A 19,566-nucleotide genomic window follows, 5' to 3' on the forward strand; every position below is an offset into this window, starting at 1 on the left:
GGGCTCCTTGTTAGTTTTGGAAAAACGGTACAGTGCCGCCTGTTGGACATTGGGGTCGGTGTATTACCCAGGAGGCAGATTTCTCAGAGTCTACCTGCCTCAGACCTTTACTCTTGACATCTTTGATCTGTGGGGGTATGTCCCTACCTGGCTTGCTTTCTCTTCTATTTCTCTCCTTGATCTTATGACATGCAAGCGGCTCTGTCTATGAGCTCTGACCAGCTGCATGGTGTCAGCCATCTATGAACTCCGACCAGCTGCACAGTGTCAGCCATGCCATGAGTTTACACACACACACGCAAAGGGAATTGCTCTAGGATTCCCTGTCAGAAAGTTTAGGACTTGTACTATCAACAGTGATGTACATGTTCTGTGAACTGTAAGTAAAGTTAATCCTACTTACTGCTTCTGCTCCTGTATTATTGTTAGCTGCAAATGTATGGGGTTTGGTGAGGAATAATTGGAAAAAAGGTCTTCGTCTATATGACTCTGCTTAATTTGCACTCATAGACCCATTTTTCCAACAGTTGGTCTATGAAAAAAGCCATTAAAAAGATCTGGGTAGACAGACACAGTTTGGAATTCCATGTCATAACCTTCAGTTGGAGCACTCATGTGCTAAGTTACAGCATCCAGTATTTTTAGTCTAAAGGCAGTCTCTTGTGAGCAAGGAAGGTCTGCTTCTTCACCTGTCCTTGTCCTCTCTTCACTTCTCCTTTCTTTGTCTCCAGATCCCTTCTCCTGGGTTCCCCTCACTCCCCTTTTCATTCCTTTGAAGTGCCAAGCCTAGCTGCCTGATTGTAGAACCACTCATAGTCCTCGTCCCCTGTCTCCCTATTCATTCTTTTCTCTCTAGAACCAGCCAAACTGCCTCATGAAGCACTACATTCACATTTCCTCAGTAACTCACTTTAGCAGACAACAAGCTGAAATTGCTCAGGGTTATTACTTGAATGTGCGTATCTGATCCTCTTCCTCAGATATTTCTGGTCATTGACCTGGAGCCTAACTTGGCTGAACAAGTCTGAGCCACGCAACTCAGCACGTCAAATACTAATTTGGCTCAGCAGATTGGCCTAGGTAATCTGGGCCTGTCTCCCCCCTTTAACTGTTTTTCTGCCTTCTCATGTACAGGCTGTTGGTCTTTCCCCAGACCGCTCCTATTTAGCATTTCCTGTACTGTCATTTCTCCCTCTTTTCTCCAACTCAGTGCAGACATCAATGCACTCTTGCACTTTGGTCACACTATTTTTTGTGCCTGGCATCTTATATACTCTCTGTTGATCACTCTGTGGTCTGTTTTTCCTGAAACTTAATTTGCCCTACTGGGTAAAACACCTAACAATCATAATTTGCTAGTATATCTCTGCTCAATGTAATAGCTGACTGCTCCAGTCTTCTTCCTCTTCCTCCATAGAAATTAAATATGGATTCCTCCTTTCCCCTCTTCTTCTCACTCTCTGCTGTAAGTATCAGACCACCTTTAGGTAGTTCTTTGGTTGAATCACATGCATGCACAGCTTGTTCTAAGTGGGATTGTTAGTTTATTATTGCTCATATTTGACTGTTGTCTGTATTTTTGTTTTGTCTGTTACTGTTATTTTGCCTCTCACTGCATTTATTTTTATTACCCCTCCTGTTATTGTAAACAATCCCTAAATGAACTATATATTGTGGTTCGAACACTCTGGATTCTTCCTTTCTTTCATAAATACCAATTCTCTCTAAGTGTGCCATGACCAACAGTCAAAGATCCTTTAATGCACTTGCTTGGGTACCTGTGTAGGCCCATTCCTACGTATTCCTGATCAGATGTGGTAACATTTGTCAGCAGCCCTGTCTAGTAAGTTTCCTGTGGGTCTTCATGGAGCTCTGCTTCTTATGTAGCATATATGTGAAGATACTCAGTAAGATAATTTGGAGAAAGGATGTGGTACTGTTAGTACACTGACAATACCCAACTTTATCACTCCTTTCATTCAAATGAAGTTCTGTGCTCTTGGTGCTTCCTTTGTGCCAGTTGGTGGTTGGAGAGTAGATGTGACCAAGCTGTTTGACATATAGAGACTTCTGTGGTTCATGAAGTTTAACTCATCTGGAGACTTGGACTCAAAGCCCATACTCCTGGATCAAATGTTGTGTTTGAATTTCCAGTTTATTACAGTAACCAGGAGTGTTTTGTACCAGTTCTGCCTATGAAGGAGTATGTGCCTTTTTCAGTTAGATTTGGATCTGGCAACTATCCTTTACTGTAGTCTTGAGAATAGACTGTTGCAGTGTTTTTGGTGTGGGATAGCTGTCTATGATTGGGAACCTTTGAAGGTGCAAGCCCACTGGTGTCTGTTCTGGGTCTGTTATCTTTTGGGCTTTGTTTAAATGCTGGGAATGCACTAAAAATAGTTTGGGCTCAAGATACCTGAGAGAATATTTCCACTTCTGTGTTTTATTGGGTTAATTAAGATTGACACTGAGAAGGTCCTCAAGTTTACCATCTGTGATACAGATTACCCTTCATTGACAATCTTTCTGATGCGGTAAGTTTTTTTGCATGGAGATGCTTTAAAAACATGCTACAAGAAAACTGAGGTCATGTTCCTACAAAAAGAATATTCTGTTTCTGAGTTGCCTGTTTGTTGACCAAATAGTCCTTATAGAACAACTATGTTTGGTGTACAGGTACTTATTAGTCACTTACTTTTAAACCTTTCCTGAATAGGGTCATTTTTTATCTTACATTAAAAAAAATTGATAACAGATCAGTGCGTTTTTTGCATGCCTTGTGCTAGATTCATTAGTTTCATTTTAATACTTAAACTGTTTCTAAAAATTGACTTGGTGCTTTAACCCATAATGTTACAACAGAGTTTGCTTTATTTTCAGCATCTGGCGAGGACCCAATATAAACTGTACAGATAACTCGGGGTACACTGCTTTGCATCATGCTGCTTTGAATGGCCACAAGTAAGTCCCACATGGCTATAGATAATATGTTGGTATTACTTTGAGTCAGTGTGTTTATGCTAGTATTAGCCATGCTCGTATTTAAAAGGCATATTCATATTTTATATGTGCACAAAGATGGTGCTAATGTGTCCTATAAACAGCACTTTTGTCTGCTGGGATGCTGCAGAAGCCATCTACACACAATTTCTGTTCTTTTTCCTGTTCTCTGTGTAGCCACATTTGTGGAATTGTGCTTGCATCAGCCAACTCCTTTCCCTTCAGTCTTTTTTTTCTTTTTGCTGCTGCTAAGCGAGGAAAGCAATAGTGAATCAGCTTGTTCAACTACCCTTCTTTTGCAAGAAAATACAAGGTGGTTAGTAGTGGAAAGTAAATGAGTCACTCATGCTGACATCAATGATAAAGCAAAATACCAAAACCAACATTGCACAGAATCAGCAGTCTGCAAAACTGCATGTCATCATCTTGTTTCCCAAACAGATATTTGGTGGTATAAACTTTAATGTCATCTAAATTTCAGAGAGGCCCAGATTTGCAAATAATAACAGGACCAAATTACATGTTACACAGCAGAGCTATGATCAGATCATCCATTTTTTTTATTTTTTACTTTAAAAGATCTTAGGGGAGCCTTAGAATAAAGCACTGATGCTGGGGAAGGGAGTGCTAAATTTCATCATGCAGGGTGGTGTCAGGTCAGCTGAATCAGGCACTACCAGAGGACCCAGGCCCACAGGAGTGCCCACCAGGCCAGGCCAGGCCAACCCATGGACTTTTTAGTAGTGATTGTAGCAGTGTTATCACCAGGTTTAATTTGGGGAATTAATGTGTGGTAGGTAAATGGGGTACACACTCCCAGTCCCCTTAACCCAAGGGGGATGGGGAAGGCCCATCTGATCACCAGAATTCTGATCACCAGAATTGCTAGGGGCTCTTTTTCAACTTACAATTGAAGGATGCCTCTGCAGGTCTCCCCAAAGCTTGGAATATCTAAAAATAGCTATCGTAACCCACTTCCAATTTGCGTTGAGTGGATTCTGTATTCTGGGTATAGGAACTATCATCTTCATCCTTTCCAACATTGATTTTTCAGTGCTCAGTGGAACTTTGTCTGCCAGGTACTTTGATTTCTTAACTTTTTTTCTGCAGCAGTTCAAAAGGCAATATTATCTATGCTTCTTTTTAGCTTCTTGCTTCAAGACTGTAACTCAGGAGGACCTTTAACTGCCACTTTATTCTTAGCAATGCTATACTCATTTTTCTGAGAATTCTTACTGAACACAGTGGGATTTTCTGAGTAGATATGTTTAGAATTGTGTTGTTAGTTAGGCCAAGGGTTCTCAAACTTCCTCTCTCCATGACCCACCAGTTCTGTGGTGTAGGGCACTGCGACACACTTCTTTCTCTGATGCTGGGCCTCCATAGGTCTCAGAAGGCCTCCGCAGGCCTTTGGAAGTAACCAAGTCCCTTTCATGATCCCAGAAGCAAACCAGAAGTGACTTTCTGGCTACTTCTGGAGGCCTGTGGAGGTCTGGTGCAGCCTCTAATAGCGTTTGGAGGGCTCTAATATGGAGCCAACCCAGTGGTTCTGAAACTCTCAGGGAGAGTTTGCGCACTGGTAAATGTTTGCAGGGATAAGGTGGGGGTAATGATGCAATCTCCACGATCATGCTGCTGCTGGGGAGGGGGGTATTTTAAAACTGACATGGGGTCATTATGGCTTTCCTCATGAAAATGTCACAGTTTGAGAAACCCTGAGTTAGGCAGAATGACCTTTAGGTTCTTTCAGTACTAAACTTGCTTTCTCAGAACCACAGCCCTTCAGTTTCAGCTCCTTATGCTTTGGTGATTGTGGACAATACTATGTGGTTCTGGAGAATAAGTGCTACTGAACGTATAGGTAGGTGATATAAGTGATATAGTGTCATCAGATGCAGCCACAGTATTATTTCTAACAGGAAAAGTAATCTATTTTAATTTCTGGAAAATATCTTAAAACCAAAATGTTAAGAAAATTAACATTTTCTTTTCCCCATAATGTGCCCCACTCTTCTTCATTTCCTTCTAACTCCAGTCGATCTTATAAATGGTCCTTTACTTCACAACAAGCCTTTTCCCAGTGGACTAGTCACCCGGAGACTATTGTTCTCATTCGTAACCCTCTTTCTTTTTCTTCCCCATCCTCAGCTATAAGAGATTACGATTCTTTAATTGATTCTCTAATTGATTTTCTTAGCTTCTCTAGTTCCTCACAACCATCCAGGGTTCCTTTTAACCATAATTCTTGGTTTGATGCTGATTGTTGGCAATTAAAGAAACAAATACGCTCTCTTTTTTTTTCATTTGTTCTCATCCAATCCCATCTTTTTTAAGAGACTATTTTTATTTACGCAGAACATGCTATGAATTATTTGATGAGAAAAGACATCAGTATGCTCTGCGTAAGTGGGACCAATTACATTCTGCAATTATTTCCCATAATCAAAAGGCCTTTTGGACTTTAGTTTCCAGATCAACCTGTTCAATTTCAAATTTGCTTCCATCTATCTCTGCAGTTACCTGGGTTGACTTTTTTTCAAAAAAATTCTCATCTTTGTCCCCAATTCAACTTCCCAGCAGTACTCCACAGGATCTCTTGGAATGGCCTCCAGTTTCCCCTAATGAAATACATGAGTTAATTCTTTCTTTAAAACCCAGTAAAGCTCCTGGGCCCGATAACATTTTGAATGAGACTTTGTCTAATAATCCCAATTGGTGGGCAGAACCACTTGCATCCTTTTTTACCTTGGTTAATTCCACAGGTCGTTTTCCTGATGCCTGGTTGACATCTACTCTCATTCCAGTCTACAAAAAAGGTGACCCTTCATCACCTTCAAATTATCGCCCAATAAGTTTATTATCAAACACTGGTAAATTGTATTCAAAGTATCTTTTAACAAAACTCTCTTCCTGGGCAATTTCTAAAAACCTCCCCGGAAAGGAACAGATTGGTTTTCGGGCAGGAGCTTCTACCCTTGATCATATTTTTACGTTGACTTATTTAGCAGAGAAGTATTTTATTTATAATAAAGCTAAACTTTTTGCTGCATTTGTTGATCTCCAAGGTGCTTTTGATTCTGTGAATAGAGACCTTTTATGGTCTAAACCAGGGGTCAGGGAACTTTTTTACCTCTTACCCCCCAAAAAATTTATAAACGCAGACGTTACCCCCTTGATTTGCATACAACAGAATCCCCCATACAGAGGTGTAGCTGCCCCAATATAGGTAGCCAGTAGCCAAGTGATGCCTCAGTATAGGTCAGGGGTCAGGGAACTTTTTTACCTCTTACCCCCCAAAAAATTTATAAACGCAGACGTTACCCCCTTGATTTGCATACAACAGAATCCCCCATACAGAGGTGTAGCTGCCCCAGTATAGGTAGCCAGTAGCCAAGTGATGCCTCAGTATAGGTAGTCAGTAGCCAGATGACCCCCCAGTATAGGTAGTCAGTAGCCAGATGACCCCCCAGTATAGGTAGTTAGTAGCCCGGTGATCCCCCAGTATAGGTAGTCAGTAGCCAGATGACCCCCCAGTATAGGTAGTTAGTAGCCCGGTGATCCCCCCAGTATAGGTAGTCAGTAGCCAGATGACCCCCCAGTATAGGTAGTTAGTAGCCCGGTGATCCCCCCAGTATAGGTAGCCCAACGATGCCCCCAATAAAAATAAATAAACAATACTCACCTTACCTCGATCCCACGTCGGTCGGCGCGGCTTTTCTTCTTCCTCCCGCTCTGTCCGCTCGGCGGGAGACACTGACGGCCCGGCGCTGTGTGATGACATCATCACTACAGCGCCGGGCAGCTCCAGTCTCCCGCACAGAGCGGAGAGAGCGGGCGGCTGCGATACACGCAGGCTGTGGATACAGCCTGAGTGTATCGCCTGCTCCCTTCCGCTCACCGCATCTGAAGGTGAGCGGAAGGGAGCAGGGCAGCGGGCGGTGTGCACACAGCGCACCAGCCCGCTGCCGGCCCCCTGGAGCGGGTGGAGAGCGGGTGCGCTGACTCCCTCCGCTACCTCCTCATTACCCCCAGATTTTCACTTTTACCCCATTTGGGGTAATTTACCCCTGTTCCCCGACCACTGGTCTAAACTACTTAAATGGGGAATAGATTTGCGTTTATTATTCCTGCTACGTCAATTACACTCTCAAATTTTTTGTCAGGTTCGGTTTCCAAATTCTAATATTCTCACTGACAGATTTCCTATTCACAATGGTGTCCGCCAGGGTTGTATCCTTGCTCCCTTATTATTCAATTTATTTCTATCTGATTTACCTTCTTTTCTTTCTTCTTCTACTCATTCTACTCCGGTTCTAAACGGGGTCCCTGTCTTTACCCTCTTGTATGCAGATGATGCAGTACTATTATCTCTAACTAAATCTGGACTTCGCTGCATCTTGGCTAAATTTCAGGAGTACTGTACACTAAATGACCTAACAATCAATTCAAACAAAACTCAAATTATGGTGTTTTCCCGCTCTTGGTCCCCTATAACATGGACGATAGGTCCAAATATATATAAGCAAGTCCAGTCTTATAAATATTTGGGTCTTATATTTCATTATAAACTTTCTTGGTCTCTTCATAAGAAAGCCATCACTTCATCTCTTTCTCCCCAACTTAAAGCCATTTTAAAAATTTTTTATAATGAAGGTAACCAGTATGTTCCTGCTGCTATCCAGATCTTTCAGTCCAAAATTCTTTCTCATTTGTTTTATGGTGCCCCAATTTGGATTAAAGCAATTAATAAGGATATTGATCAGATCGCAGCATCTTTTTTTCGTAGAATTCTAGGGATTCCAAATTTAATTCGTGTTTCCACAATTATCCTAGAATTAGGTATCCATCTTCCAACAACTACAGCCTGGTTACTTACTTTTAAATATTGGCTTAAGCTGTTTTTAAATTCTCATTCCGGTTCCTTATTATATGATTTGTTAAGAGATTCTTATTTTTCTTCTTGGTTTCAGTTGATAGAAAATAAACTTGCTTCTCTCGACCTCTCATTAGAATCCCTGGCAGATATGAGTCTTCCAAGAGCATATTCATTGATAAAAGACAAGGTCTTAGCACTTGAATTCAATTATCTAAGTAATAGTCTCAATTCTGTTTGTTCCCCTCTTTCCCTTGGTTTGGCCCCATCCTTTAATCATGCATCTAATTATTTTTATACATTAACCAATCCGTTACATAGACGAGCCTTTATGTTAGCTCGCCTCAATATTTTCCCGTCGGCAGTTCATTCTGGCCGTTTTTTTAACATTCCACGGGAGAAAAGGCTCTGTCTCTTTTGTCATGAGACTCCTGATTTTTTGTTTCATATACTCTTTCTTTGCCCAGCACACTTTGATATTCGGAATCATTACCTTGATTCTTGGATCCCTTCTGACCTTATCCCCTCTGATATTATTCTCTCCAAGTTTATGAGTGATGTTTGTGATTCCCTAACTGCAGCTGTTGCTGGTTATTTATCCGAGATCCTTAAAGTAACGCTGTTAGAATTTAAATAATTCTAGTATCTTGTTTAAATTGTTGAGTGTTATGCAAATTGTCATGTCAATTGTAAAGTACAATTGTTAATCATTTGATATACCAATAAAGGTTTCAGAAAGAAAGAAAGAAAGAAAGAAAGAAAGAAAGAAAGAAAGAAAGAAAGAAAGAAAGAAAGAAAGAAAGAAAGAACCAAAATGTGGTGTTATGTGTTTTTATTTGGATATTTTAAACACAAAATGGCAGTGTTTTTTTGTCAACAACAACAAAACCACGTCTACTTATAGGAAAAAGTGGCCACAGTGTAATCTAGTTTAGAATAAATTATTATTATTATTATTTTATTAATTTGTACCCCGCCTTTTTGCCCAATGGGCACACAAGGCGGCTAACAAACAATTTAAAAATACAGCATGAAAGACAGTTAAAAACAATTTACAATGATTAAAAAGCTAAAAACAAAACAAACCCCGTGGATTTTCAAATAAAAAGCAAGAACGCCAGCCAGCCTGTCAACAATTAAAAGCTTTTTGAAATAAAAAGGTCTTCAGTCCATGCCGAAACGTTAGCAACGAGGGAGCAGTTCTCAGTTCTAAGGGGAGGGTATTCCACAGTTCGGGGGCCACCACCGAGAAGGCCCTCTTCCTGGCCGCCACCCCTGTCACATCTCTTAGTGGCGGCACAGTCAAAAGGGCCCCCCCAGAAGATCTAAGAGCATGGGCCGGATTGTAGGGAAGGAGGCGGTCCCTCAAATACCCCGGACCTGAGCCGTAAAGGGCTTTAAAAGTTAAAACTAGCACCTTGAATTGGGCCCAGAACAGAACCAGCAACCAGTGTAGCCGCCGGAGCAACGGCTTGACAGAGTCAAACCGACGTGCCCCGGTAACCACACGAGCAGCCGCGTTCTGTACTAGTTGTAATTTCCGGACCGTCTTCAAAGGCAGCCCCACGTAGAGCGCATTGCAATAATCTAATCTAGATGTCACTAGAGCATGGGTTACTGTGGCCAGGTCCGGCAGCTCAGGTACGGACGCAGCTGGCGAATCAGCTGAAGCTGAGCAAAGGCTCCCCTGGCCACCGCCGCCACCTGGGACTCCAGGAGCAGCTGTGGATCCAGGAGAACCCCCAAGCTGCGGACCTGCTCCTTCAGAGGGAGTGCAACCCCATTCAGAGCAGGATGATAGTCCAGCACCTGAGCTGTGGATTTCCGAACCAAAAGCACCTCTGTTTTATCCGGATTTAATTTCAGCTTGTTCGCCCACATCCAGTCCCTAACTGCCTCCAGACAGCGATCCAGGACCCCAACTGCCTCCTCAGAATCAGGGGGAAAGGAGAGATAAAGCTGGGTGTCATCAGCGTACTGGTGGCAACCCACTCCAAACCCCCGGATGACCTCTCCCAGCGGCTTCATGTAGATGTTAAAAAGCATGGGGGATAAGATGGAACCCTGCGGCACCCCAAACCTAAGAGGTCGGGGTGCTGAACAGGCATCCCCCAGCACCACCTTCTGGGATCTGTCAGCCAGGAAGGAGCGGAACCACTACAAGACAGTGCCTCCAAGCCCCAACCCGGCCAGCCGGCCCAGAAGGACACCATGGTTGATGGTGTCGAATGCCGCCGAGAGGTCCAGCAGGACTAACAGGGTTGCACTCCCCCTGTCCATCCCCCGGCGAAGGTCATCCACCAAGGCAACCAAGGCAGTCTCCATCCCGAACCCCGGCCTGAAGCCAGATTGGAATGGGTCCAGATAATCCGTTTCCTCCAGTACCCTCTGAAGCTGGGACGCCACCACCCGCTCAATCACCTTAACATAAGAACATAAGAACAGCCCCACTGGATCAGGCCATAGGCCCATCTAGTCCAGCTTCCTGTATCTCACAGCGGCCCACCAAATGCCCCAGGGAGCACACCAGATAACAAGAGACCTCATCCTGGTGCTCTCCCCTACATCTGGCATTCTGACTTAACCCATTCCTAAAATCAGGAGGTTGCGCATACACATCATGGCTTGTACCCCATAATGGATTTTTCCTCCAGAAACTCGTCCAATCCCCTTTTAAAGGCGTCTAGGCTAGACGCCAGCACCACATCCTGTGGCAAGGAGTTCCACAGACCGACCACACGCTGAGTAAAGAAATATTTTCTTTTGTCTGTCCTAACCCGCCCAACACTCAATTTTAGTGGATGTCCCCTGGTTCTGGTATAATGTGAGAGTGTAAAGAGCATCTCCCTATCCACTCTGTCCATCCCCTGCATAATTTTGTATGTCTCAATCATGTCCCCCCTCAAGCGTCTCTTTTCTAGGCTGAAGAGGCCCAAACGCCGTAGCCTTTCCTCATAAGGAAGGTGCCCCAGCCCCGTAATCATCTTAGTCGCTCTCTTTTGCACCTTTTCCATTTCCACTATGTCTTTTTTGAGATGCGGCGACCAGAACTGGACACAATACTCCAGGTGTGGCCTTACCATTGATTTGTACAACGGCATTATAATACTAACCGTTTTGTTCTCAATACCCTTCCTAATGATCCCAAGCATAGAATTGGCCTTCTTCACTGCCGCCGCACATTGGGTCGACACTTTCATCGACCTGTCCACCACCACCCCAAGATCTCTCTCCTGATCTGTCACAGACAGCTCAGACCCCATCAGCCTATATCTAAAGTTTTGATTTTTTGCCCCAATGTGCATGACTTTACACTTACTGACACTGAAGCGCATCTGCCATTTTGCTGCCCATTCTGCCAGTCTGGAGAGATCCTTCTGGAGCTCCTCACAATCACTTCTGGTCTTTACCACTCGGAAAAGTTTGGTGTCGTCTGCAAACTTAGCCACTTCACTGCTCAACCCTGACTCCAGGTCATTTATGAAGAGGTTGAAAAGCACCGGTCCCAGGACAGATCCTTGGGGCACACCGCTTTTCACCTCTCTCCATTGTGAAAATTGCCCATTGACACCCACTCTCTGCTTCCTGGCCTCCAACCAGTTCTCAATCCACGAGAGGACCTGTCCTCTAATTCCCTGACTGTGGAGTTTTTTCAGTAGCCTTTGGTGAGGGACCGTGTCAAACGCCTTCTGAAAGTCCAGATATATAATGTCCACGGGTTCTCCCGCATCCACATGCCTGTTGACCTTTTCAAAGAATTCTATAAGGTTCGTGAGGCAAGACTTACCCTTACAGAAGCCATGCTGACTCTCCCTCAGCAAGGCCTGTTCGTCTATGTGTTTTGAGATCCTATCTTTGATGAGGCATTCCACCATCTTACCCGGTATGGATGTTAGGCTGACCGGCCTATAGGAATAGGCCTTGCCCAGGAATGGGATATTCCTGACCTTGCCCAGGAATGGGATATTCGAGACCAGCCGAAAGTTATTTAAATTAGTGGGATCCAGGGAGGGCTTCTTCAGGAGGGGGCGAACCATCGCCTGCTTCAAGGCAGGCGGGAGCACCCCCTCCCTCAGAGATGAGTTCACCACCCTCCCCGTCCACTCTGCCAGCCCTTCCCGGGCAGCCCTAATTAACCATGCTGGGCACGGGTCGAGCGGGCAAGCAGCAAGTCTCACACTCCAGAGAATCCTGTCCACATCCTCAGGCTCTACAAGCTGAAAATCCCAAATAGCAGGATAGACAGGTGCCCCAGGGACATCACTAGACATGCCCACAGCGGCGTCCAAGTCATGCTGAATCTGATTGACCTTCTCTGCAAAGTGTCTTGCAAACTCGTCACAGCAAGCTTCCGTGTGCTCCTCCCCACCAGTAGGGGGGCCAGATGTAAAAGGCTACGGACCACACGAAAGAGCTCAGCTGGACGGTTCTCTGCAGATGCAATGGTGGCAGAGAGGTATGCCCTCTTAGCTGCCACCACCGCCTTAGAATATGCTCAAATAAACTCAAATGTAATAACCGTTTTCTAAATGTGTTGGACTGAAGCAATGCTAGTTTCTTAGCACTGATGACAGTATAATCTGAATAATGCTTGAATGCTCTGGTTGTTTAGTTCTACTATATTGTGACAATTTTTTACTTTTGTGTCACCAACTTTATGAAGGAACCATCCTGACAAACCTTAGTTCATTTTGTTTTTGTATTTTCAGGGATGTAGTTATCAAATTACTTCAATATGAAGCATCCACTAATGTGGCAGATAATAAAGGATATTTTCCAATTCATTTGGCTGCTTGGAAGGGAGATGTAGAAATTGTGAAGATTCTTATCCATCATGGACCATCACATTCCAGAGTGAACGAACAGGTGATGTTATTAAATATATTTATGTCTTTAGAAAACAAGTAAGTATTGTTTTTGCAGATATATGGCCAGATTCATAACATTATATAATACTTTAGAAATGTTTGTGGTAGGAGGTAGTTGTTTTTATGGAATAACGTGAATGGGCAGTTGGAATCTATCTGTCAGCTTAGGAGGCAGCTGGAGGTCACCTCAGGGTAAGGGGATATATTTGTAGCTTCAGAGCCCAGTCCTGGGCTCAGTGCCGTGGCTTCATGCCACTGTACACTGTCGCAAGTGTGCTGTAAGGCACGGCCAGTGCTGGGCTAGCACAGGGCGGGTGCCCAGCCTCCACTGCTCAGTGGTCTCATGGACTGCTGAGCCGCAGCACAGTAAGGGGGGGCAGGGAGGGGGCGGGGAGGAGGCGTTCCGGGGAGGGGAGAGGCCGACGGGGGCGGAGAGAGGGCGGGGGGAGGCGCTAAAGTGAGTAGCCCCATTGCAGGGCTGCTTACCTTACCCGGGAGAAGGGAACGAAAGTTGTCTTCTCCTGAGGTGCCACCCGCAGTAACCTGGGGTGCGCAGGATCCAGCAGCAGCTGTTCCCAGTGCCACTGAGGCTGGGTGCCCCGGGTAGCTCAGGATTGGGCTGCCCATTTGCTACAAATAAGCAGCATAGTTTTGTGCTAGTTACGTTTCTGCTAAGGGTTTTTTATTTCAGAATTATGGTAGGATCTCAGCCTGAGAAGCATAATGGCATGTTACAGCTATGTCCAGGAGCCTTCTTTGTAACTAAGAGTTCTGAAAATCCAAGACTCATCAGTGATTTGTAAGCATCATGAATTTTGGACTCTACAATCTTTTTCTGAGTTCCACCATTGTACAAAATATCAATCCCAAATAGGGTTGATGGCAAGTGTTAGGGTTTCCTCAGCAAAAATGTCAATAAGGAAGATAATAAATTACACAGAAAATTTCTTTGTGGATATTAAATTCCTTCCCCCTCGCTTTTTGGGACAGAATTGATGCAATGCACATAGAAATATTTCATTGCTAGGATATGTTTACTTATATAGGCAGTTAATATTTCCTTCAGTCAAGGAGGAGGATTTTTTGGTTCCTCTTTTAAGCCAGGCAAAACTAATTATTTTACTGAGCGTGTCTAGGTGACTTTTTTTTTTTAAAAACCTGAATCTTGAGTTCTCAGGTTGATAAGATTGCTTGTCTAAAACCTAATTTAGTGAGCACATATAAAGTCTTTCATACATTTCCATAGTGTCCATGACCTTGAAAAACTGGTCTTTTAGGAGATGTGCAGTAGCTATGTTCTCTGTCAGTAACTGGAGGTTTAATACATAGCGCATTAATATTACTTTTTTTTTTCTATAACCAGAAAATCTGGCCACCATTCAAGTTCTAACATTAATTTTATAAATTATATTGACTTATCAAATTTTTGTAGCAGTTTTGCTTAAATTTAAAAACATAAATTAAAAGGTAGAAGTAATATTAATAAAAAACGGTCAGCATCCAAGGGGGCAATGGTAAATATAAACAATGCTTAGAATTTGTCTGACTATCAAATGCTTCATGTACATCCTTTCTGTACAGTGAATACTTGATTTAATGGGCATCAGTTTAACAGACTTTTGAAATAATTTCCAACAAGTTTATAGGTCCATTAAATCCTACCCTACCTACCCTACCTTGGCAAAGCCAAGGAGCTCTGTAAGATAGTTAAATGTTGGAAAGTGCAACAAGTAGACTTGCTTTCCTCAATTCCTTTGGCACTGGCACTGAGCTCTCCTTACTGCCCTGGAACAGGATGATCTAGGAATGGAGAATTCTTCAGAAAGTGAGCTCAAGTGGGTTCCACTTCTTGAGGAACCCTCCATTCCTAGTGTACCCTTCAGGAATGGAGAAATGTCTCAGTTCCTATAACACCCTGCTTGAGGACTGAAAGGAGAGCAGCAGTGCCAGCACTGAGCCCTGGAAGCCTGCTCCTGAGCCCCCTCCCAACTACTCCTCTAACTACTTTAGGGTGCAGTTCTAACCCTTTATGTCAGTGCTTTCCAGCAGTGGCATAGCGGTGCCAATGGGACGTGTGCTGCATCCTGCAGTTGGGTGTCACTCATGGAGGCCTCCTCAAAGTAAGGAAATATTTGTTCCCTTACCTCAAGAGCTGCATTGCCCTTATGTCAATGCTGGAAAGCACTGACATAAGGGGTTAGGATTGCACCCTCAGAGATCTCCATCAGCACTGCTGTTCCTCCTTCTCTCTCCACCAGTGCACTCCAGGAATGGAAATGTTCCTCCATTCCTAGAGCACTCTGGTGGAGAGCTGATCAGTACCAAGGGAGGTTCCTAAAGTAGAGGTTTAATTGGCTAGTAAAGGAAAAGGATATCAAGCTTTAATGAACATCTAGCATTGGCATACACCCCTTCCCCTCTGGGTAGCCCGATCCAAGATGGGCTTATGGTGATAGATCCATCAGTATAAGCCTTGTTCTAATGGCATGGAACTCATGCTGCCACTCTGTGCTTTGGAACCTCTGACATAAATGGCTCCCCTCTGGTAAGATGAGGCAGGCAGACTGCTGAGGCAGTTTGGGGGAAAATCAGAGCAGGAACCAGGCCAAACCAGGGGCAGTTCAAGGTGGGGGGGGGAGGATATCTGTGGTGCATGCCAAGGTTCTTTTCCCCCTTTTCTGGGCCCAGCATGCCCGCTGAGGCTTCTTAGACTTACATCACCTAAATAGCTGATGTAGGTCTGAGGAGACCTATTGGAGGTCAGGCAGGCTACAGGGAGGTAAGTAAAAAAGACTTTTAGTTACCTTTTCTGATGTATCTGGTCACCTCCCCCCCACTGCCACCATAGCATGCAGTGCATGCTCCATTGTGGTGTTGCATGCTATTGGCTGCTAGGGTGTTGTATGTTAAATCATTCACTGTATATACAGATAAATTCAATGGAATTTCAGATATATAACTCCACCAGACCAAGCACTGAATATTATATACATTATTAAAATCTCCTTACAGCAAGTGATCCAGCCAGAGTTAAGCCTTTTTAAGTTGCTTTATTTGAAATTGAGAAAAGTTAACCATCTGCTACACTAAAATCAATGGGGCATAAATGTGCTTGTTATTTGACCGGATCATGCTTTCAGGGTTTGAAGCAGTTACAAGCTAGAGTTGGATCCATGGTTAGCACAGAAGTAGGTGCTTAAACCTAATGACTTCAGTTGACTGAGCATGCCTAACTATGTTGGATTGTGGTCCATCTATTGTTGGAGTTGCCCAATGAGTCAGCTGGAGAATGGCAATTGCCTGTAATGCTCTGTGGCCCTAGCATCCATCCCATCTTTAGGTTCTTTCTTAATCCTCATGGTATCTTAATTGCCATCTGCCGCTACAGGGCAATAGAGGTGAGCAGGAAATAATCTCTTAAATTTAGGTGTAGAATAGAGCTGCAGTCAGCACTGTACAAACATGTGCCATAGGCATCAGGTGCATTGCCTGTCTACTCAGTAGCCATGTGTTGGTCTGATCTGGTATCCCTAGTCTTTGTTACTCAATCACCTGATGGGCAGTGCTATAGGTGGAAGAATGTGGAAGGGAAAAGGTTGCTACCACAATTGTGAAAGCAAGGGAACATACAAGTGTTGGGAACTCAAGTCAGTGACTCAGACTTGAGTTGCAAAAATGTGTGGTTTTGGGTGGCTCGGTGACTTGTGAGTCGCTTGTGTGGAAGACTAAAAAAGACTTGAGTCAGGGTCCCCAAACTCGGCACTCATCCCCACACATGCTGACAAGAGTTTGCCTGTATCTGGGGGTGCTTGCTTACTGCTTTCGTTGTGTGGAAAACATTGTGGGGCAAGCATCCAGATGGTGAGCAGCAGGGAGTTCCAGTTGGGAGGCAGGAAGGGTTATTGCGAGCAGGAGCTGGGAGGTGGGACTGGGCTCTCTTTTCCCATCTCTGATAGGAAGGAAGGAATGGGTAATCACTGGACAAAGGATGGACATTCTCAAATTTCCATTGACTAAGAGGGGGAAGGGGGAAGCCTCATTGAATGAGTGGCTACAGAGAGTCTACTTCTGAGTAGAACTGCAAGGATTGGGTCATCCTGGTAAGCCTACCAGCTGCTGCGTGGGACCCTCCTCCCTCTTGCTGCTTCTGTCCCCACTCACTCACCGTCCCTCCCACCCCTGCCGCCCTATTTAGAGATGGGACGGGGCAGCAGGGGAGTGAGTAACGGGAACACTCACTCACTCAGTCACTCGCTATGACTCAGAGACTCGACTCAAGTCAAGCCCTGCTGGGTTTTTCCAACACTGGAACATACCTAGGCCTGCCTCTTTCACTGTCATCAAGGTCTTTCAGAGGTTAAATCAGGATGGGCAGCCCACAGTGGGCAGGATGGGATTACCACAGTTTCAAAAATGGCTGCTGCAGTATTCTGCACGCAACCTGCAGCAGCTCCTTGGGGGAAGGGGACTTTTTGTCCTCTTCCCCCCACTAAGGGAAGTAGCCCCTCAATGGGGATACTCAATTCTAAAGCAGCTCTGGAGCTGATGCAGAATCAGAGAGTCCCATGTCAGACTGCACGGTCTGACATGGGGCTCAGGATCTGGTGGAGCTGAGCTCCACTGGTTCAGCCCTCGTCTCACCCTGCTCCTCTCCCTGCCCTCTGCCCACCTTCCCCCTGCCTCCTCCCAACTCCTGAATGTCTCCTCCCTCCATACTTCACACTCACCTCTCTGCTGCTAGGTGAGGTCCAGGCAATCGCTTGGTGGCGGAATGCAGGTCCAGCATTGGAGCTGGCCCACTGTGGGCTCACATAAGGTTCGCAAATGTGCCTTATGACATATTTGCAACAGTGCGCTCCAGTGGTGAGCAGGTACGCACAGATCTGGATCGGGCCCTTACTCAGAAAGAACTGGTCAAAAATGTAAAATTAATGAAAATATAGTGTATAAAAAAGCAAAATCATATCTATATGTCAAGTTTAAACAAAATTTCTGATCACTGTTTAACCTCCTCTGTGGTTGATGAAAGGAGAGGGAAAGGAAAAAAAAAATGATCTGTTGTAAATTAATCTGTTTCACTTGTTAAATAAAAAAAAAATCATTGATTAATTAAGATGAGTAAGAGGGAAGTGTGACATGGGGCAAGGGAGGGCATATTGGGGAGTGCGGGAGGCATATTGGAAGCACGAGGGGGTGGTACCCAGTGCATGCAATTTACACCCCCTTTCTGTCCTTGGACTTGTACCAGCCAAGGAGCTGGTGTGGGTCCAAGGAGACCCATTGGTGATCCGGAAGATTACAAAGTGATGTAAGGGAAAATATGTGCACAGTGACTAGGAGGGTACCTTAAGTAGACTTTGGAAGATTATGATAGAAGGTGAAAATGAAGTTGAGCATGGGTAAAGTTATATTCTTAGGACCTTGACCAAAATGATTCTTCTGTTCCCACGGAAGCAACTTATTTGAGGGTATATCAAGGAAATATTTTAACTAGATACATTAAAGTTTGCAAGATAGGTTAATACAATATCCACTTTTACTATGAAATAAATATTTGCATTATTTATATAGAATCCATATAGGGTGAAACTTCTGTCTAGCATGTAGTGTGTAATCATTACGTTTGTGTTTGTTTTCCTGTGTCATTACTATACAATTTATACTTTGGTCAGGATTTGAGTATACCATTTTCTTTGTGAAGATCTCTTAAATAGATCTAGTCAGCCGTTTGAGTATTGCTAAATTAGGGGAAAAAATGACATTACCTTATGCTGAGTCAGACTGTTAGTCCATCTGCTCAGTATTATCTGCCCTGACTGGCAGTGGCTTTCCACGGTTTGAAGGGTTCCCATCATCTGGTATCCGATTCTTTTTTCCTAAAGATGCAATTGATTGGACTTTTAATATGGAAAGCAAGTACTCTACTACTGAGCATGTTCTCTCCACCTATCAGTTGTCTGACTTTGGCATTAACCTAGGACATCTAATTAAATTAATTAAAGGACATCTAATTAAATTGGGCTTCCTGCTCTCTTTTACTTCATATGGACTTTTGTACTAATAAAGTTGTAAAATAGTCCATGAAAGTGCTTTGAAGAACTATGTAGTATGATTTTAAGTGTAGAATAAGTTTTGCAAATGATATGTATAATTATTTACATCCTTTGCTATCAGATATGTTTTATTTACAGCCCAATTCTGTTGGGCTTCAGTGCTTGGGGAACAAGTGCTCCGTAAAGCACTTTCCAGCAGCGTGTTCAGTAGTGCACTGCCAAGACGCCAGCAGAAAGGCCAGAGCCTTCCCGCATGCGTCACCAGTTCTCCCACCACCCGCAAGAGCAGGTAAGTTAGTGGGAGAGGTGGGAAGGATGGGGAGGGCAAAACAGGGCATGGAGGGGTCATAATGGGGGCAGATAGGCTGCAGGAGGGAGTGGATCAGGCGGCAAGGGCATTTGCTGGATCCCATCTCCCTTTCCTGCCTCTTCTCTGCCCCCTTTCTCTCCTTGAGCTAGTGAAATTGCTAACATAGGTCTAAGGAGACCCCTTATGGAGTAGGAGGCTTACAGAGGTGTAAGGGGATTTAAATCTCCTCTTGCCCCTAAAGCCTTCCACTCTGACCCTTGCCCTAGACACCGTGCACCTGTTTTTGGTGTGGCTACACCAGTGGGGAGGGGAAGGATAGGATTGGGCTCTAAGGGCCCAATCCTATCCAATTTTCCAATGCATTGAAAATTTTCCAATTGGCAGCTGTGCCAGTGGGCATGCATTGCATCCTGTGGTGGAGAGGCAGTCATAGAGGCCTCCTCAAGGTGTGGGAACATTTGT

General features: G+C 44.3%; 1 protein-coding gene across 1 annotated transcript in view; it reads left to right on the forward strand.

Moving 5' to 3' along the window:
• Positions 1–19,566, forward strand: part of ANKS1B (ankyrin repeat and sterile alpha motif domain containing 1B) — a 406,398-nt gene that overhangs the window by 30,580 nt on the left and 356,252 nt on the right. Inside the window, exons 2-3 of the mRNA XM_066634627.1 lie at positions 2,881–2,961; positions 12,583–12,739. Of these exons, the coding sequence (XP_066490724.1) occupies positions 2,881–2,961; positions 12,583–12,739 (238 nt within the window). The remainder of the gene's footprint in view (positions 1–2,880; positions 2,962–12,582; positions 12,740–19,566) is intronic.

Source organism: Tiliqua scincoides, chromosome 7 (genome assembly GCF_035046505.1).
Source record: "Tiliqua scincoides isolate rTilSci1 chromosome 7, rTilSci1.hap2, whole genome shotgun sequence".
NCBI classification, from domain to species: domain Eukaryota; kingdom Metazoa; phylum Chordata; class Lepidosauria; order Squamata; family Scincidae; genus Tiliqua; species Tiliqua scincoides.